The following is a 21,161-nucleotide window of genomic DNA, read 5'->3' as shown; positions in this document are numbered from 1 at the left end:
ACCAGGTGCAGCAATGCTTAACTTTAGGCCTAGCTTTCAGGATTTGAGTATAAATAATTTAAAAGAATTGCAACAATAGAAGGGAAATCAATATTCGGAACCATGTATTGGAAACTATTAATTGATGTTTTTTATAATGACTAAAATAAGTCAACAACCAATCAATATTTCATTCAAATTATTCTCATTTTTTTATAAACATAGTTAATGCACAATAAAAGACTGCCATTAAAAAAGTATGAAAGTAGGTACTGATTTTTTCTTTTTTCAATCCTTTGTTTACATTCTTTGTATGTTATGACAACTTGGGCTTTAAAAAAAGAAGGTAAAATTAGGATCAATAATTCTGTGGTATATACAAAGAGAACTATCAAAGGAGTAGTTTTCCTGAAGTGCATCCTTTCCAAAGGTCTTTATTTCTTGAACTGAACATACAATAAGTTATTTAGAAGAACGCTAAAAAACGGTAGACATTAAATCCATAACAGAAATCAAAAAATGCAAGTTGTTCCCAGTTTCCAGCTTTCTTTAGATCACCTTATTTTCTTCAACAAAAAACAAAACCTAAACACGTCTGGAATGAGGGGAGATTGAGTAAACTATTAAATAAATGTGCATTTTTGGTTGAACCATAGTATAACCGAAGAACCTAAATTAAAGGAGACTCAAGATTTCCATCCCTAGTCATTAAAACTTAATTATTAAAACCCTAAGGTTTAAACACCATAAATACTCTTCCAAATCTGAGAGTGAAACAGTGAAAAGATTCAAGGAAGGAAAAAAAAGTGTTACACAGGTGGAAGGAGGAGGGAATCGACATAAGAATTGCACTGCATTTCTTCCTATGACCACAAGATGGCAGATGATGAGTTCTTTGTTGCTATGACAACAGCAGCAGCCTTTTGTGTCTGGGCCAGGAGGAAAAGCATCTGTCACTGTATGTTCTTTACTTTAACAGTCAAAGTGTTTGGCAGGCTGATGCTATAATGAAGCAACAAAGAGTTGGGACCTAACCAACGAATATCGATTTTTTTTTTCCAAACAGTTTGATTGCTTTTTGTTGGACTCGCATGGGATATGGAAATGTATGGCTTTCATTATGGAACCAGACATAAGAGACGTGAGCACATCGCACATCGCAGACACACACACATATATAATGGGTGTGGCAAATAGGGTGGGGCTGATTTCACACAGGTGAAAGCTGATTGGGCAGGTGGATGCGTGTGGGAATGAAGGGAGGAGGAGATTTGGATTTGGATTCCGCCTCTGGTGATCCGACTTGGTTACCTTCTTAGAGCTTTTCCTGACGACAGTGGTGAGTTCGGACACCACCAGGTCCACGCATTTCAGGCTGGGCTCTTTCAGTTTGTGGATCTGTTTTTTCACTATAGTCTCAAAGGCCAGGTCAGGGGTGAACAACCCCGTTCTGAGTAGGTCAGAGATGCCGTTGGGCAGGGGGAGAATAAGTGTTGAGGTGTTAAAAAGAGGGCAGGGGAAAAGAGCATAGAGAAAGAGAGGAATAAAAGAAGGAAACTTTTAGTTGATTAATCATTGATAATCTATGAAAAGATACAAACTAATGTCCAAAGGGGCAGTCATAGGTTTTCACATCCATAAACTACAAATACATTATATATTTTTATAACAATAGACATACCAAAAGCCAAGTCAGTTTAAGTCCAACACAACAAAATAACTCATCTACATATACAGCATAGGTCTCAAACTCAATTTCAAAAAGACTGCAGCTGTGCAAAGCTTTTTTTTTGTTTGTTTTTTTATGATAGTAACAACAAATTCATCTGCTTTTTGTACTTGGCATATTTGACGAATGCATGTGTAGATACTACATTTGAATTAGAGTTTTCTACACGACCGTAGAAAAGTTTGTTCTATATTATGGGCGTTTAACCCTATTTCTGGTGATCTACCTTCCTGTAGAACCAATCACGTTGTCTGTTGAGCTGCAACCTTGATAAAACACACTTGTCTTTAACGACAGGTCTGTCTTACAATAGCTTCTTTAGATCCTACTTGGTTTAGTTGTGTTTGATGGGGGTTGGAGCAAGACTCTGCAGGAAGGTACAGTAGATCTCCCGGAACAGGGTTGAGCACCTTTGTTCAATATTGCAGTGGTCCCCAACCCCTGGGCTGGTACCGGTTCGTGTATCAGTTGGTACTGGTCCACATCGAGAGAAGTCAGCTGTGGTGGCTCAGGTATCTGATTCAGATGCCTTTCTGGACGCCTACCTAGAGAGGTGTTTCAGGCATGTCCCACCTGGATAAGGCCTTAGGGAAGATCGAGGAAAGCTAAGGCTTGAGCGACTATGTCTCTTGGATGGCCTGGGAGCGCCTCGGGATCCCCCCGAAGGTACTAGAGGAAGCTGGAGGAAGTGTCTTTTTAATTTTCTCCATATATAAAAAAACTTGTATAAACAAGGGAGCAATGATTTGTCAGGTTGTCATCCTCTGAGAAAATGGTTAATGGTTGCCTAGCACCCCACCCCCTAGACTGCAGTAAAATTATCAAGCGTTGACCAATTCGTGTAGATAAAAAGGTTGGGGCCACTGCTATATGGTAAAAAATAATAGTATGATTGGAATTTAGACATACTACATCCGCCATAATTTCTGACTTGGTTTGAATGGGCCTTAAAAGTATTTAAATGTCATTGGGACTCTACAGAGATACATTAGATTGGATGTTGCAAGCACCTACGACTCGTCCCTTTAGACCACAGATGACCAGAGAGTGTCATTCTCCGTTCATCTTCTTGTCACAAGACTGTCACAACACCCCAACACGACAGCAGAGCCAGCGAATGAGGCAGTCAGGGGGGCCGAGGAGGTCACACCGACACGCAAACTACTCGCAGCCTTCTGCTCAACCTCTACCTCTTCCCTCTGTGCTTTTGGCTGAAAGCACTGTCTGTTTGCCTCAGGTGTAGTGTGACCCCCTCACAGGAAGCCCCTCCATGGCCAGGCTGGGTTACTGCAGTACCTTGTTGGTGCACTGCCTGAATGTGTTGATGAGCTCCTGAATAACCAGATCGATACATTTCAGACAGGGCTCTTTCAGCTTAATGATCTGCTTTTTCACGATGGCTTCAAACGCCAGATCTGGAGTGAACAGCCCAGTTCTGAGAACGCACAGGACAGACAGACAGCAGGACGTAAGAGGACAGACACAAACATGGAGGAGAAAGAAAACAAGGAACAACAATAGTGGCCAAAAAATAACTCAAAAGACAGATATCTGTGACATTGATGTGAAGATTAAACAACAACAGATACAAAACCAAGTGACAATGGGATAACTGAAGGTGAAGTGGATGGAAATAAAAGGTCACAAAGACTAAAACAAAAATGTGAATCCTAAATAATAAATGGACAGGTGAGGGTGGCTCGCTGTTGGGAAAAAAAACACATTTCAGAGTCAACAAGATTACTCAGTCATTTGAATTTTTTTGGCCATGCCCTCATAACACAGTTTTTGAGGTTTGTAGACAAGAATTTGATTTTTAGGGTCTCCTAAGAAAGATCCTAGTAATAACTCTTGTTTGAAATAAGCTGTAATAAACTGAAGTGTTGCATGTGTTATCGAAAAATTGCAGTTCAAAACTGAGATCGGAGAGTCCACATGCTCCCTAATTTAGCCAACTGTGATCTGGCTTTTTGTTGATTTCCCCAGGCTGTCACAAAAGGAAGCAGTGTGTTTGAGGTTTTCATTAAATACCATTCTGCAGTTGTGCCTGCAATTAACTCAAATATTGTCAATAAGCCAATCAGAAACTTCCAAAACCTTGACATCATCATCTAAGCTCTTTCAGAGGCATAATAATCTTATTGTGTGTAAACTTGACTTTATTGTATGTAAACTTCTGGTTTTATCTGTATATGCACAGTACAAAAATATATTTTATATAAATACAACATTCGTTTGAATGTGATTAATCACAAATAACTTGTTGACAGCACTACTTTTATTGCGTTAATTCACTGACAAAAGGTCCTCAGCACAGTATTACAAATTGAGAGCGCATTCAGGTAAAGATGCAAATATTTAAATAGTGCTTTTGACACTAGGTATAGCCAAGTACAGGGATGTCAAGCAAAAAAAGGGTAGCAGCTTTGCACAGTTTAGTTCCAACGCTAATTAATTGATTTTGAGTCCTTCAGGGTTGTTTAAAACCTACAAGGCAAGTGTGTTGGAGCAGGGTTGGAACTAAACTGTGCAGGGCTGCGGCCCTCTAGAAAGTTCGACATCCCTGGCATAGTATATGTTATAGTATTTACAACACCTTGTTAACGAATGCTTCAGCATACTTTAGTATTGACTATACTGAACTCATAAAATAAACTCATAAAATATAAATCCTGTCAATGTTCTTGAGAGAACTAATTTATACGAAAAATCTCTGAAGAGCAAAAGCATCAATGGAAGAGGAAACACAAGGCACAAATTGAAAGTCCGCATCATCTCACTGAGTGAGAGTAGACAATTCGCACTTGAGTAGTCTACTGAGAGCGCACAAGCAGCATACATTTGTGAGTGTGTGAGAAGTTGTGCATGAATAGAGGACACAAAGGAATAGAGGAGAAAAGGGATTCGCTAGCTCTATGAATGCACTCTCGACTTGTAATACTGTGCTCACAACATTTGTCAGTGAAATAATGGCATGTACTTTAAACTTAAAGGATTTGAGTACAAAAATATAGAAAATACTGAAAAACGGCAATGAACAGATGTAATATTTGTTTTGGTTTTTTAACTAAAACATATAATAAGATCAACATGTAGCGTGGGCAGTACAGTGATCTGGCAGTTGTGATGTGAAAGCATGGCCTTACAATAACACACGAGAGAGAGAGAGAAAGTGTGAATGGAGTGAAAGACTGGAGTATTAGTGAGTGAACACAGGACATAAAAGTGCTGTGGTTTCTAGTCGTCGTATGACCTGCAGTTGACAAGTGCTACAGTCAATGGGACGCCACTTGCCTGACACCATGGACGTTCTTAATGGCGTGACTGATTTCTCTCCGGAGCTCCTTTTCATCAAACACGATCTGAAAGAGAAAGACAGAAAGTCACTTCTGCACCTGTGTATCACATACCGGGGTTTTCTGGGAACTTGTGGTGACTTGTTATCTTAAGATCAATGTATTGTTCACAGACAGTTAGACCAGAGTTGAGTAAAACATGTTACATAAATAGCCACATTAAAGGTTCATGAAAGTCTTGACTTTTTTTTTTTTTTTACAGATTTGACGCATTTAATGCCAATTTTTTTTCAGAGATGACATATATGAATTTGTGTTCTATTTGTATTGTTATTAAACAATCAATATCAATTTTCTCTAAAAATAATTGAAAGACTATGAAAATTTTTTTCATCTTTGGTCACAATTGTGACCGGTAGTAGAACACAGGGAGTCTAGGTCTAAATGCATAGTGTAAATGCATGGAAAAAATTAAAAATCTCCAGCCAGCAATGTTTAAAGACAACAATGAATCTGAATGAACAATTTAGTGACAAAGAAAGAGATTTAGCACCATCTATTGGACATTTTGGTTTTAATGTATATTAGGCAAAAATAATGTCATATTTTAAAATGTATGTACAAAATCAGATAATTTAAATAAATATAAATGTAAGATTAAATATGAAATCTTAGATGTGAATAGATGATATTTAGAAGAGGCAGAATTTCAGTGTTGATAATGAGCTTTGGGCAAACATAATAATATTTTTTTGTTTTTTATTTATATAGCGCCTTTCCAGAGCTCAAGAGCACTTTACAAAGAATGTGACAATAAGAGATATTACAATCAGATAAGTGTAAAGACAGCATTTGGCATACAAACATACAAGAAGTCAAATATAACAAACTTGAAATGCAAATGCAAGATCTAAGAGACAAATGAGCTGAGTACAGGTGGATCAGATAAAGTGGTCAGTTTGACAGAGCAGAAGTGTAGCAATCAGAAAACAGAGTTAAGTAAAGATTTGAATTCTGAGATATTATTAGCAGAACGGAGTGAGCGTGGTAGAGAGTTTCAGAGTTTATGTGCAATGACACTCAGGGCTCTATTTTAACAATCTTGGCACAAAGTGCAACTCCCTAACTCTCGTAGACAGGGAAACGTGTTGTACGCACAGACATCCATTAGCCTATACACAATTAATTTTGTTTGTTAAGCACAAAGATTTGTTTCAAAACAATTTCTAAATTCAGTTCTAATTTGCAGCAAACGAATAAAGGAACTATTAACAAGTTATTTCCAAATACACATGCTATGCCCCATATGGTCTAAAACCTGACAGGTGGACAAATCTAAGCTTGTTTTTAATAAAACAAATATAAATATGCATATAATAAATAATACTACTAGTATTAATAAAGTGATACAAAACCATGTTGTCATCAATAATCTGAAAATGCCTCCCAGTAATGAAGGCGGCATGAAGGCAGTGGTTCTTACATTTATGTTGAAAGTGATCATTTTTGTAATATTTGAATTCTTTAATTCCTTTTTATTTGTAAAGACATTTGCGTATTGCTGCACATTCTGTGTGTATTAAGCAATGTTTAAGCGAGGCGCACAACTGACGCGCTCTGCGCTGGACTTTAGACCTCTTCTAGCTAGTCTATTAAGCGGTCTATTTTAGATCCTCAAAAAAGCAATATTTAGACCAGAATGCCTTTGAAGCACATTTTGACTTTTTAGTTTTTACTCAGACATTTAAAAAGAACAGATTTTAGAGCAGTAATCACAATGCCATGATATTTTTATCCAAGTTTATCGTAACGTCAGAATCTCAAGCCGCTTTTCCACTGCACACAACATTTGGACACGACTGTCGTAATAGGCCCCTTTGTGGCAGTCACACAGAATTTTCAGTGTTGTTGTGTACCATGGGAAAGATTCTCATGGTGTCCAAACAAAAGTGCAAAAAGAGCCTCTATTCCCCGTGCATTGACCATGGTTGAATGAATGAATGAACAATACAAGAAACTCAAAGACCACTTAAAATTTGGGAGGGAATGTGGAGACAACATTAAAATTTTTTTAAAAATGTAAAAAAATACATATAAATAACGTTCCGCATATGGAGATGATCGGAACTCCACGCAGCTCCCGGACTACTCTCTTTTGGAAATTAATGATAACTTTGTCATTTGTCATGTGCAGTTATACCTGCCCATTCCTAGTAGGGGTAGGGGATGGGTGTTGCTTGGTGATTTCCAAAAAAATCAAATACATTTTATTAAACTATTAGAAATACAAAATTTTATCCATAAACTTCCCTTAATAGACAATAATATAATTAAAAGGTGTTTAAGTGAAGTGCTTTGATGTAAGAGTTCCTGTAATTTTGGGTGACTTTAACTGAAGTTCGCCAGTTTCACATTACCTCATGAACATTTCATTCACGCCCCTGTGACAAACTGGGGTATAAGACACAAATAAGGAGTAAGGACTGGTGAGAGTGTTATGGCATTTAATAATCCACACAAATGGAAAGAAACGAACTTCTGCATTTCACAGGGATTTCTATTTTGGGGGTTGTGGGTTGAAAAGTTTGGGTACCCCTGACTTAAAGCAGAATATGAATCAAAAAAAGCCTTTGTATCATTTTTCAGTCAACATTAAATTCGTGAGAGAACAACAATTTTCACTTCAGTGCTTTTTAGATTTTTTCAGGTTATCAAAGTAACTTGAAAATGTAGTAATTAGTAATCTGATTACTTCTTACATTAATTAGCAAAGTAATCTAGAATTTATTCAATTTTAGTAACTTACAACACTGACTCAGATCAACATTATGAATTCACAGACAGGCGAAACAAGTATGCACCTTGACCAGCTCAAAGGGGAAGCGCTCATGAAAGATTCGGTTAATCCTGGCACCTCCAGACAGCTCTGCAGTGTCCACCTGATCTCCGGATCCCTCAATGCACTTCTCAAAGTCCACACCAAATTGCTGGACCATCCTAAAAAAGCAGAACTCAGAGTTAGAAACTGCTAGAATTAGTTACGAGCAAAGCTAGTCATGATAGTCACTCACTGCAGCAGGGCCTTGGTCTTTCGAGTAGGGTCATCTGGGCGGAAGTTCTTATACTCTTCCACTTCTTTTTCTAGAGAGAGAAGCTGAGACTGGAGTTTGCTCCGCAAGCCGGGAAGTGTGTCCCGGATGTGGTTGGTCAATTGCTAAAAATACAAAAACAAGAAGTGAGAACATGATATAGGCGGGGACTCTATGCAAACATTTTCTGAAATGGTTAGCTATTTGTGCAAATCCATACTTGTAAAGAAATTGCAAATAAAAAAAATAAAGAAAATCAATGGTAATTTTTATTTGGCCTAATTTTTATGGCTTTAACTTTTTTCATTCTCTTCTTCAGCGCTTTACAATTTTTCACGGTAGTTGCTCTCTCCGTCATCCCAAGCCAGAAGGCACTGACAGAGTGATTGACAGCTGATATTAACCAATCCATTCGCGTTCAGATCTAGAGCAGTGGGCCAATAAGAAGAGCGCGAACGCAGTGCAAGCATTACTGCAACTGGTTTTAAACCATTCCTGAGTTTTAAGTGTAAAGTTGCATTCTGCGTGAATGTCTCCCGAATCTGCACATGTGGTGAACATTTTGCATTAACAACTGGTCGCACACAACAATTTTATGCACTCGCACAAATGCTCCCAAAAATATTTTGAGGTCGCATAGATCAATTTTCGGGCCCATATGTGACCAAAATGGTCGCAATATCGATCCCTGCCTGGCGATAAACATAAGGGATAAATAACCTGGTTTGCACAAAGCTTAAAGCTGCCGTCACACTAAAGTTTGAGCTTGCGCAATTCTGTAGTATGGCACTGTGAAGATGGGTGGAATTAAACAAGATGATTAGACATTTTAAAAAGCGAGCAATTGGTCCATATTTTAAATGTCCAGAGATGTCATGTTTTGATCTAAGATTGCTCTCATGCAGTCACATGATGCAATTTCGCAGGTCAGAATTCATCAAGCTTGAACTTTCCAACGCAGCAATCGGCAAAACATGTCGCATGAGCTGGCGTTTCCAGGCTGACACATTTGCATGCGTATGAATGAAAGTCTATGGGGGAAAAAGTGCAGTGTGAACGCAGCTTTAGGCAAACATACCGATACTAGGACTGTGCAAATAGTCAGAGATCTATTTTGATTTAGGCCTCTAAGGATTATGAAAAAAACCTTTAGATGAAATGATTATTGAGTCATGCCCACCCCCTTCAGCACTTCGCATTCGATCTTCCACAGAGCTCAGTTTCACATAAAAAAAAATCAGTGAAAACATGCAAGCCCAATATGACTTTTGCAGCGAGAATTGTCCAAAGTATCGACTTTAGAACCAAATGATACAAAAACGTTCATTTTCCATGGTCACTTGCTCAACAGAAAGGACTGTGATTGGCTGTAAAGATCATCAGTTCACCACTATTCACACAAATACAAGAACATTAAGAATTTCAAAGCCACTTAGATTAATTGATCCATCAGCGGATGGCTCGTATGTAAGCTTATAGACAATACAGTTGATCAATGTGACTGTTAAACGCTCATGTATCTGTGTTTGCAATGAAGAATGGTGAACTGATGAGTTTCACGGCCAATCACAGGCAGTTCTGTTGAGCATGGGAACACAATGGCCAATCAGGGGTGTTAAGAACATGCTCAACAGTGCTCAAATGTTAGCAAGAATGGACGTTTTGAAAATTTCTGTAGTGACTGGTATTGATCTCAATACTTTGGACAACACTAATTTACCTAATCAAGTTTATTCAATTTATTCATGTTTGTAAAAGCCAAAAAAAGAACTTGCACAGTTCTGGTAGTACGAACATGTAAGATTAATATGGGTTATTAAAAATTACCTTCAAAAACAAAACAACAAAGCTCTAAATGAATCAAAACACCCAGCTAATGTTTAAATCTGATAGTGCATTGTTTTTAACAAAAAGGTTCGACTCACAAGTTGTTTAAATTATTTGTCATTTGTTTTGATATTTTGCTTGTTCGTATTGCCGTCAAGACAATACAATATCAAATATAAAGTGCTGGATTCGGTAAAACATGAATGCTCCTTTCCCTTAAAACACTAGTGGAGTGTAGGGGTGTGTGGGACTGATCATGACTGAAGATAAGTGAACATTAATGAGTGAGCTTTCTGGTGATTAATGCAGTAATCCACCCTGCAGCAGAGGATTTGTCGTCCGTTTGTTAAAAGAGGGACCGGAAAAGACTATTGATGTATGGGACTTTGTCAGAGACACAAACTTTATAAGTAACATTGCACAGTTCATGGACCAGTTTCTGTGCAAAAATATTTAAGACCTAGAAGAGTGTATTTAGACTTTTTAAGGCCTTAAATGTCATTTTTTTTAAAGTTTAGACTTTAAGACCCCGCAAAAACTCTGATAAGAAATCATTTTAAAGTTACTGCAATGCCCATAAGAGTTAAACTATTGAGAAGTGTGGCAAGCAGCAGTACAACAGCTTCAGACGGTGATGTGGTTGTACCTGGTTGAGGGCTTTTTGCAGGTGTGGCGTTCCCATCCTTTCAGCCATATGTCTGTAACTAGGGTGGGACAGGAAAAACTTCCTTTCTGCTGCCAGCGCAGCACGAATGTCCTTACGGCCATCAATGTCTTTCTGACTCCGGTTCACTACACCGATATAACCTACGACAAGGGAAAAATCACATTAGAGGGTGCCTGTCTGTGCTGGATGGTTTGGGCATTCAAATCATACAATAGGAGAAATGTGTGCAGTACAGTTTATTTATCATAATTTAACTGATATCATAGACCAAAAATATCAACTGCATCTTACAGCAGCAAAGAAACAAGAGAGAATGTGAAAATACAGAGAAAGAAATGAGCAAAACAAGTTAGGACAAGAAATAACTTTCCAAAGACTGTAAAGTATGTCAACAAACGTCTTGGAAAATGTGTTTACATCCCAATTCATAGCACATGATAATGATTTATTTATTTTTTTCTAAAACTGAATCTGTTCACATTAACTACAATTTGAGTCAGATAGATAAACAAACATGTTTACTCAGTGATGATTAGTGTTGGGAAGATTTTTTTAAAAAGTAATCTATAACAAATTACTGATTACTACTAGAAAACTGTAATCTGATTACATTACTAATTACTCCACGAAATAAGTAATTAGATTACTAAATACTTTACTTTAAAGTTGCTTTCAAAAACATAAAATACACCAATACAAATTCAAAATAAACTGCAGCTCTTTCAGAGATTTAATATTCACTAAGAAACATTACAATGGATTGATCACAGCAGCTTGACATATTCAAAAGACTTAAAGAGTTTGCCTAAAGCGTAAAATTTCTTATCATTTTCTTGTTCCAAACCTGTTTGTGTTTTTCTTTTTTTTCTTTTTTTTAAACACAAAAGAAGACACGAAGAAAACTGGATACCTGAAACCATGCATGCATAGTATGAAAAAGCACAGCAATGTTTGGGTGTTCTGTGTTTGAGGTAATTAGGCTCCGGTTAATTCTTGTCATGTGACTAGCTGTTTTAAACTGGGTTCGCAAGTGAATGGTAGCACGCACAATAAGCACTCCCAATTTGCTTGCAAGATGCACACCTCGATTGGAATTAACGAAATTGTGCGTGCAAAAGACGCGATATGTGAACGGCCCCATAAACAGCTATACTTCTCTTCACACTCAGAAAGTACCTTCACTCCCAATCCTGCACAAAAAAAATGCAATTTAGCCTGTTTAGATTGAGTTGGGCTGCCGTGTTTTTGGTGATGAGTATTGTCCTAGAATACTATTATCGTCTGTAGTGTATTTATGACCAACTAAATGTGAATGTGTATAAAGTACAAACCTCTACGAAGTGGTAAAAGTTTGTTTTCCAGGATATCCCGGGCATCTGTACCCTCATCCATTAAATCCAGTTTAGTGATTACACCAATGGTACGCAGTCCTGTTAAACACAACAAAACATATTATTGATCCTTCTGGTCAATACAAAGGATTCACACATTTCTCTCAAAAAATGTTTTATCAAAAAAATTCTAAATTCAGGTTTATTTGCAAATTAATCATTCAAACAATTCATTTAATATGAAATAAACAAATAAATGTATTTATTTCATATTAAATAGTTTGAATAATTAATTTGTCAATTTATTTATTTATTTAATATTTTATACAATTTATAGGGTATAAACTTGCTTTTATATTTTCATTGTAGTTTAATTTTAAGGAATGTTTGGTATTTTTATTATTACACAATTATTATTATTATTATTATTATTATTATTATAGCTTGACTTTTAGATTCTTGATATTTATGTTTCACGAGTATTTTTTTATAATTTGTCATTTCAGGTGTTTATATAATATTTATATTTTGTTTAGGGTATAGTTTATTTAACACTTTAAAGAACAATTTTTTAAATAATCACAGTCTTAAGGCTCGTATACACCGGGACACTTTTTGTTTGCGTTTATCGTCATTATTTTTCGAAATACTTTTCCAGATTCAAACAAGTGACTTTCACTGGCATTGAGCAGAAGAGTATGCAAAAAAAAAACAAAAAAAAAAAAAAAAATTCGCTCCTTGACATTAGACGGCGTTACACAACTTTAAGCTTCTAACAACCGCTTGTAACACAAAAGAAGAAAACAGAAAGTTAAAACAATTGTTGTTAAAGTTACTGGCGATTTGAATAAGCATGGATGGTTCAAGCAGCAGCTCTAGCAATGAAGAAATGATTATTGTTCACCAATGCAATAAGCAGCTCCATGTTCATATCACCTCTGGGCATCTTCTTCAATGTGCGCTCGCATTGACAGTTTTGCCCTTGAGCGCCTCCAAGTGCTATTTAGTGTAACTTCAGCAACTTAGTGTACAGTATCAAAATGAGGCCTTTCTTAAAAAAATGACACTTTTTTTACGCCTGCCGTTTTGGCGTTGGTGTGCACGATCACATTGGCACCCTTTAATCACGAGGCGTTAAACATCAATAAAAAACGCAAGCAAAAAGTATCCCGCTGTGCATGGGCCTTTAGTTTTAGTGATATAATTACATATGATAAAAAGCGAGTGCACGACTGTAGCTTGTGAACGAATGACAAACTCAAGCACAAAAAACATGATTGTGAGCACACAAACACGCTGTGAGGACACAAACAATCATGGCGAGCTGTGTAAACACACACGTGAATAATTTCTGCAATAATAATAATTACAATTATAGTAATTAATTTAATATATTTTGTGCTTGAGTTTGTTAATTGACCCATCCTTCAGGTGTATAGTAACGTAATTTGCTCATGAGCTGCATTTGCTTTATTTTGTCCCATAATTGACTCCATAATTTACACATTTTTACTGCATTTATTTAAGTATCATGGCCTTTTCTCTCCTAAAGCAGCACAACTTTACTACATGGTGTATATTTTTCAGGTTTTCCTAAACTCTATCCAGCTTCTCTCATTATTTGACTTGTGAATCCCCTCACCTTGAGGGTCCACTTCTTTCGCCACCTTGAGGGCATCCGAATTGGCCAAGTCCATGTTGGCTGGGGTGACGGCAAGGATTAGACAGCTCTCCCTGGTGATAAACTGCATTATCATGTCCCGAATCTGGTGCTCGATGTCAGGCGGCTGGTCGCCCACTGCCACCTTCGTCATCCCAGGCAAATCGATGAGTGTCAGATTCAATACTGTTGATCAAAGACAGAGGAGAGTGACATTTCACCAATAGCAGACTGACTGCGGGAAACTGCGCTCCTCCAGGGTCTAGTTTTGCATTACCGTTAGGAGAGTAGACTCTCAGGTTGATGGGGATAGGAGAGATGCCCTTATTGGAGCCTGTAATCCTGTCGGTTTCTGCTTCAATCTCCTGCCGGACTTCATCAAAGTCCACGAACTTCCTCCCTTTGCAGTGTAGGAACTCTGCATATTCTGCACACAGAGAGATGGAGAGCAAGGATTAGGTTGATATGGGTGACATTTCAGTGGAGGCAAATGAGAATTTATCTTAAAGTGGTGTTTTCATCTAAAGTCTAAACCATTTTCATTTACATACTGATAACATGTACTGGTGGGGAATGGAAAATGAGGTAAAAACATCGACATTAAAATATATTTAGTGGTGACCAAAACTATTAGAAAACAGTTTTTTTCACCAGCTAAAATTGTTTTAAAGGGCACCTATTTTACCACTTTTACAAGATGTGTCTGTAAAGTTTCAGCTCAAAATGTAATTGTAAATAATGCAATTATTAGTCGGTAATTTACAGTGAATTTAAGGTCAAATATTTTAGTGTTTACTTCACACAATCCATACAAATTTGTGTAACATAAAAATAATAAATGATCCAGGATTGTTTCGTTCTTCAAAAATCATTTAAGACTTGTTGTCATAGCAACAGTTTTGGTAGCTCAAACCTGCTTGGGAGCAGGTTCATTTCATTTAAACAGGATTAGATTGTGTCAGTTTAAGCAAAGATAATACTGAAAGTATGTACCAAATGCTGATATTTTCTTACAGTAGTTATATACACTTGGGAAAATAGTAAATATATATTTAATATATAATTATACATAACTAGGTGATTTGATGCTTAGCAAAAGATGCAGACACCTTTACTGATATCAAAATGCTTTTTTGATGCAAAATTAATTCATACAGTTATTAACTTAAGTAGGCTTAGGCTACTATAATAAAGAAAATTTTCTCTAAATATAGAACTAAATACATTGATATGCATTGAAATACATGATGAACAGGACTTGACATTATCTTTTTTGACCACCAGCTACTGTGGCTAGTAGATTTCCAACATTACTAGACACTCGCCATTTTCACTACCCACACTTTTCTTGTTGGGAAAATATATTTTGCTTAAATTTGACTTTGACGTGCTAAACTACTTGATTTAGATGGTATGTCCACATGCCTCCTCATTCATTTAACTTGTTGTGTGTATTGTGTATTAGCTTGCTCAGTGTCCATGAGCTAATTGGTTTTGTCAAAATGCAATCATTTATTTACGACTTTTTAGGGCTCAAAATTAAGGATTTAAACCAAATCAAATCAAAATCAAATCACTTTTATTGTCACATCATCAGCAGCATATGTGCTATGATGAGTGCAAAGCTTAGGTCAGGGGTGGCCAATCCTGTTCCTGGAGATCTACCATGCTGCAGATTTCAGTTGAATCCCTTATCAAACACACCTGTCTGTAATTATCAAGTGGATTTCAGGTCCTAGTTAATTGGTTCAAGTGGGTTTGATCAGGGTAGGAGCTAAACTGTACAGGAAGGTAGATCTCCAGGAACAGGATTGAGCACCCCTGGCTTAGGTGCTGGCTCCAGACAGTACAAAATACAATAAAATGACAGAAAAATACAGACAGTGCAAATACAACGACAATGGGAAATTGACAGCAATATGTACAATATAGGATTTACCAAATTTATCCCTGACCACACTAAATAAGTATTTCTTAGCCACATTTTTTTTATGTGTAAAAACAAGGAAAATATAGCTTTTTTTGAGCACGTTTTAATTCAACAAAACTTTTCTATATAAAAAAACATTACATTTAAAAAAATAATTATTGTCATGTATTTAAAATATGCACAGTAATCTGTCCTGGCTAAAAGTCCCAGATTACCAGTTAACTACACATAAACAGGGAGTAATCTCCCATTGAAGCAATGTTATTGTAAATATATATATATATATATATATATATATATATATATATATATATATATATATATATATATATATATATATATAATTAAACCATATTAACAAAAATAAATGTAAGCAAAAGAAAGCAAGTGAAACATACCGTGCACACAGGTAATGTTAGGCCTGTTAATAATCTCTTCTAAGAATAATTAAAATGAAAGCAGTGACCGCTGCTGCTTACAATAGAATACGTGTATATTTTTAAATCTTGAGCTCTTGAAAGCAGCAGGACTGTGGGTGCAAGATCATCGCTCTTTGTCCAGTCTATTTCAAAGGGGATCAAATCGCACCTGTTGCGCTTCCTCTAGGGATGGTTGCTTTGCGTAAGTAAACGGGAGCGCATGCGCGCTTTTTAAGTCGCGCGCATCACATCAGTTGTTTGCGCAAGTGATCATGCTCTAATTCTGTATTCACCATTCTTTTGCTCGCACAGTTATTTTTGGCAGTCCTGTTGCTTCTCGATTCTAATATCACATTTGCACAAATATTGGGCCATGCTTATTGTCAAACTCTGCTTTTAAGAAAGCTACAATTTAAAAATGATTTCCAACCAGCCAAAGTGGCTAGTGGAGGAGTCTGTCTAACCCGCCACAGCTCAAATCTACCCACATTTGGCGGGTTGGCGGGTGTTAATGTAAAGCCCTGATGATGAAAACTCTTGAGACATGAAAGTGTAAAGCCTGCAGCTCTATTTAATAAATCGTTTACTGCTAATTTGATGTAATTTTGCTCACAGGGATAACTGCATATTAATCAGATGATGTCATTACGCTGCTGTGCTGTCAGCTAATCGTTGCATTGCTGATCATGATTTTAGATCTGTCCTTCACAACACAAGCAGTGATCTCAGATCAGTTCATCCAGACATTTTAATCTGGTTCGCAAACTTGTTTGAAGAATGAAATTAGCCAGAGATCAGTCATCATGATTAAAAGATCCAGGATCTGTCAAATCATTTAAGCGAGCAATGAAGAATGGACCCTAGGTTAAACTGGTTAATTTGGCTTTGTAGGTCTGTAGCTACACTCTCAGAAATAAAAAGTACTTGAGCATTCACTGGCTTCGAAAGGTATAAATTTGTACCTAAAAGGTCCATATTAATACCACAAGGGTACATAGTACATAAAAAGTGATGGTCTTAAAATTTTTAAAGTACTAATATATAGGGCAGCACCATTAATCGAAAAAAGATCACAATCTCGATTCGACCCTACGAACGATCCTAATTCAGCTTTTTCTTTGATTTAGCTAATTATATTGTCTATGTCAGGAGAAAAGGCGACCGCAGAAGTCTTCACAGTAACACTGACACCATCAAATGGCATTAAAGTGTCACATACTGTATATATAACGTATAATTCACCAAAAATGTCATTTATGTCTTTATGTAATTATGTATTTGCTGCCGTGAAAATCGCACGTGAGCTGATGCACTGTTTGTTTATTGCCGAAAACGTGCGAGCACTTGCGTGCACACAAATGACGCCTACTTTAGTGAACAAAACCTGCATAGGCTGTGAATAACCGGTAATAAAGTTGTAAATAATGTTCAGTTTGTTGCAGTGAGTGATTGTTTGAGGGCCGTGCAGGAAAAAATAAAATAATTCAATTTTATAATTATCAATAGTTGTATTCTGATGTCATCATTTTACTGTGAATTAACAAACAGGACATATTGAAAGTCTGTTCCAAATCCACCATAATACTAAATTTAGCATTTTAAGCAACATCAGACCTACACACAGGCCTAATATTATTACTTTTGTTTTACTATATGTTTGAGAATTAACAATAATAATAGGCTAATCATACTAACCTTTATTTATACCTTTATTTTACACTTACAGAATTGTGAGAAAGAATCGTGAACTTGTTTTAAGCAAAAAAAAATAAATAAAAAACTTTGCCAGAATCGTGCAGCCCTACTAATATATACTTTTGAGGTACCAATATTGACCCTATCAGCACAAATGTGTACCTTCTGAAAAAGTACCACCCCAGTGACAGCTCGTGTACCTTCATTTCTGAGAGTGTATGTTTCCATCCGCTTATTTTTATGCACAAGGCGCAAGTTAATCAGGAAGGCATGCTATTGTTCTCTTTGATTTGGATGGAAACGCTGCTTTATTTGCATTTCTATTATAGGACATTCCAGTTTTGCGTATAAATTTTATTTGGATTTTCAGATGGAAACAAAGCTACTGAATTAGCTCTAACTCACTGGTTGTGTGAGTGTTTTGCAGTTTGAGACTCCTTTGAAAGTTGCTAGGCTCAAAACAGCTCCTGAATCAAACTAATTGGTCACAATTTCATGTTTTTCAGTCTAATAAAGTGTCCATAACAGTCAAACACAGCAGACATTCAAAACCAATAACAAACATCATTAAGTTCTATGACTAATTCAAAATTAAACTGGCTCTAAACAAAGACACTTTTTGTATTTCCCAGTCATGATTTACGCTTATTGTGCAGACACCAGCAGAAACATCAATTCAGCTTTGTTATGTTCAACTTTATGGTCAATTGCACTCATTTGGAAGATGATCTGCTTGGTAATGCTTTTCTGTCAGTATCAATTCTCCATCTGTGCTTTCTCGTTCTTGCACATTACAGCACATCATGCTGATAACAATACCAACGATAATTGGTTTTAAAGTGGTTAAGATGTAAATGGAAGAAGGGACATTTTCTGTGGAAAACTGAGTCATGTATGGAAACTGAATAAGCAGACATTACTCAAGCTGAAGTGTGTTATTATTTTGCCACTAGCAGCAAAAATTCCAGTGATTATTATTTGGCCAATTTAAACTGGTCTGATGTAGGCCATATGATCTGCACAAAGCTAAAACTTTGTTCTTGAATCAGAAAATTCCAGTCATAAAAACAGAAATGAATGAGCTGAAATCATGAATCCAAAGTTGGACTGTAGACTAAATATGGATTGATTTCTAAGAATAATAAGCTATTCAAATATGCATAATCTGCATGTCATTGTAAACAAATAGCTTTATCAACTATACTGGAAGAAAGTGTGGGGTTCATGTTGTTTTCAGTGGCTGCATTCTTCATCTCCTGAGCTGTTCTTTAATTTTATAGTATGAAATGCAATTTAAGTCAATTTTTTTGATTATTGTATTGTTATATACTATGCTATAATACAAAAATATAAATCAAATCATATTGGCTATTTTATTATACAATGGTAAATATATTACATTCAATTACATCATATAAACATCAATAATTTCCATAAATCATATTGCCTGATTTTTATTATAAATTTCATTACAACTTAGCAAACAAATCAAGCACAAGATCCAGAAAAATGGGAGGAATAACTTTTCATAGGGCGCTATCATAATTACAATCTCAAATAATAATAATAATGATATTAATAATAATGATATTAATAATAATGATAATAATAATAATAATAATAATAATAATAATAATAATAATAATAATTAAACAAAATCATTAGATAATCTCTAATAAACACTAAAATAAAATTCTAAACTGAAACTTCTAGATGCACTTTGAAACTAAACTAAAAATGTTTAATTACTTTATCTTTATTTATATATATATATATATATATATATATATATATATATATATATATATATATATATATATAGTATTTTTATTTACATTATTGCTATTAGGCGACGTAGTGGCGCAGTAGGTAGTGCTGTCTCCTCACAGCAAGAAGGTCACTGGGTGGCAGGTTCGAGCCTCAGTTGGATCAGTTGGCGTTTCTGTGTGGAGTTTGCATGTTCTCCCTGCGTTCACTGCGTTTCCTCCGGGTACTCTGGTTTCCCCCACAGTCCAAAGACATGCGGTACAGGTGAATTGGGTAAGCTAAATTGTATGTAATATATGAATGGGTGTATGTTTCCCAGAAATGGGTTGCAGCTGTAACTTTCATCTTGGTGCGTGTGCGAGCTAGTCGATGATGGACTCTGCTGTACTCTGCTTTGTAAAAGCTTTGAAAACTAAATACATAGAAATTAAATTGGAAAACAAAAAGAAATACAAAGTAAAGTTTGAGGTTTAAATGAAATGTCTTTTTAATTAGATTTTAGTTTATGCAGGCACAATACATAATAGTATAATCATGTAAGGTTAATGCGATTAAATAGCCCTCATGTTCAAAATTAAATTTTCCAATTTTTATGGGTTTTTGTTATAGAAAGTCATAATTTAAGGCCCCTGTATATTTTCCCCAATTTCAATTATTTTTCAACACATTTTTAAACATAATAGTTTTAAGAACTAAAAAAAAACTTTAGCTTTTCCATGATGACAGTACATAATATTTTACTATTTTTCTTCTAATATTCAGCTTAAAGAGACATTTAAAAGGCTCAACTAGGTTAATCGGGTAAGTCATTGTATAAAAATCTAAAGAAAATATATACTGCTTTAGAGGGCTAGAAATGTTGACCTTTAAATGGCTTCAAAAAACTTAAAACTGCTTTTATTCTAGCTATAATAAAACAAATAAGACTTTCTACAGAAGAAAAAATATTTTAGGAAATACTGTAAAAATGTTCTTCCTCTGTTCAACACCAGTTGGGAAATATTTGAAAAAGAAAAAAACAATTCAATAATAATTTTGACATCAACTGTATTTGTATGAATATCTGCACAACGTCACACAGATTTTGTCATTAAAAAGCAATGAGCTCGCATTGACAGCTGCAATTTAAGGTAACAACAAAAAGTGTCACTTGACAAATTTTAGTCACACCTCATTGAATTCCTCAATGAACATTATAATCATGACTTGGAGTGCATGAATAAGCATGACAGTATGTGGTTTACGCCATCCGCATACATATTAAATACCTAGGAAGACTTTGCAGTTATGCCGTGCTCATTAACACACTCACCGGCTTTGTTGTTTACTAGCTGCAGAATGAGAGGCCTGCGGGTGACGATGCCTGAGCCTCGCGGAAGGAAATCCCTGCAGAAAGACAGAGAGAAAGAGCAGGTGAGTATAGCTGGAGGACAGGCAAACACTCTTCGGTCATTCGTAGCAATCAAGATCAATTTCCAGGGGTAGAAAAGTCTGATCAAATTATTCATGAGCGAGGGGGTGAATGTTTAGAAACAACCTCTTTGCATTCATATCAGGGCACACGCACAAACCCAGGATGTTATTTGCTACCTTATAGCAATGAATATTAAAATATGGTGGCATCTCTTGAAGGCCCGCACTTCCTAAGAGGCTTGCAAATGAAAGGCCGCTGTCGTATCTCACAGCCAAATCGGAGTGCATTTAATAACACTGTGGCGAATTCTAAACACCTTCTGGGATCAAGCTGAGAGTTGGGCTACTTCAGCTTGTAT

At 36.1% G+C, this 21,161-nt stretch overlaps 1 protein-coding gene across 41 annotated transcripts in view; it reads right to left on the bottom strand.

The window, feature by feature from the left end:
• Nucleotides 1–21,161, bottom strand: part of dnm2a (dynamin 2a) — a 91,022-nt gene that overhangs the window by 43,268 nt on the left and 26,593 nt on the right. For 25 of the 41 annotated variants that reach the window (XR_015479861.1, XR_015479860.1, XR_015479862.1 and 22 more), the window contains 9 exon segments: nt 20,702–20,775; nt 13,856–14,005; nt 13,561–13,764; nt 11,919–12,017; nt 10,567–10,727; nt 8,076–8,218; nt 7,866–8,001; nt 5,003–5,070; nt 3,005–3,143 (listed from right to left, as the gene is read on the bottom strand). Coding sequence is in view for 32 of the 41 variants with exons in the window: in XM_087242911.1 (XP_087099037.1) it covers nt 3,005–3,143; nt 5,003–5,070; nt 7,866–8,001; nt 8,076–8,218; nt 10,567–10,727; nt 11,919–12,017; nt 13,561–13,764; nt 13,856–14,005; nt 20,702–20,775 (1,174 nt within the window). In the remaining 9 variants the exon portion in view is untranslated. 41 annotated transcript variants of the gene reach the window in all.

Source organism: Danio rerio, chromosome 3 (assembly GCF_052040795.2).
Source record: "Danio rerio strain M-AB ecotype USA chromosome 3, GRCz13ab, whole genome shotgun sequence".
Taxonomy (NCBI): Eukaryota; Metazoa; Chordata; class Actinopteri; order Cypriniformes; family Danionidae; genus Danio; species Danio rerio.
Note: the sequence above shows the minus strand (reverse complement) of the source record. Positions and strands in the feature narration are given on the sequence as shown.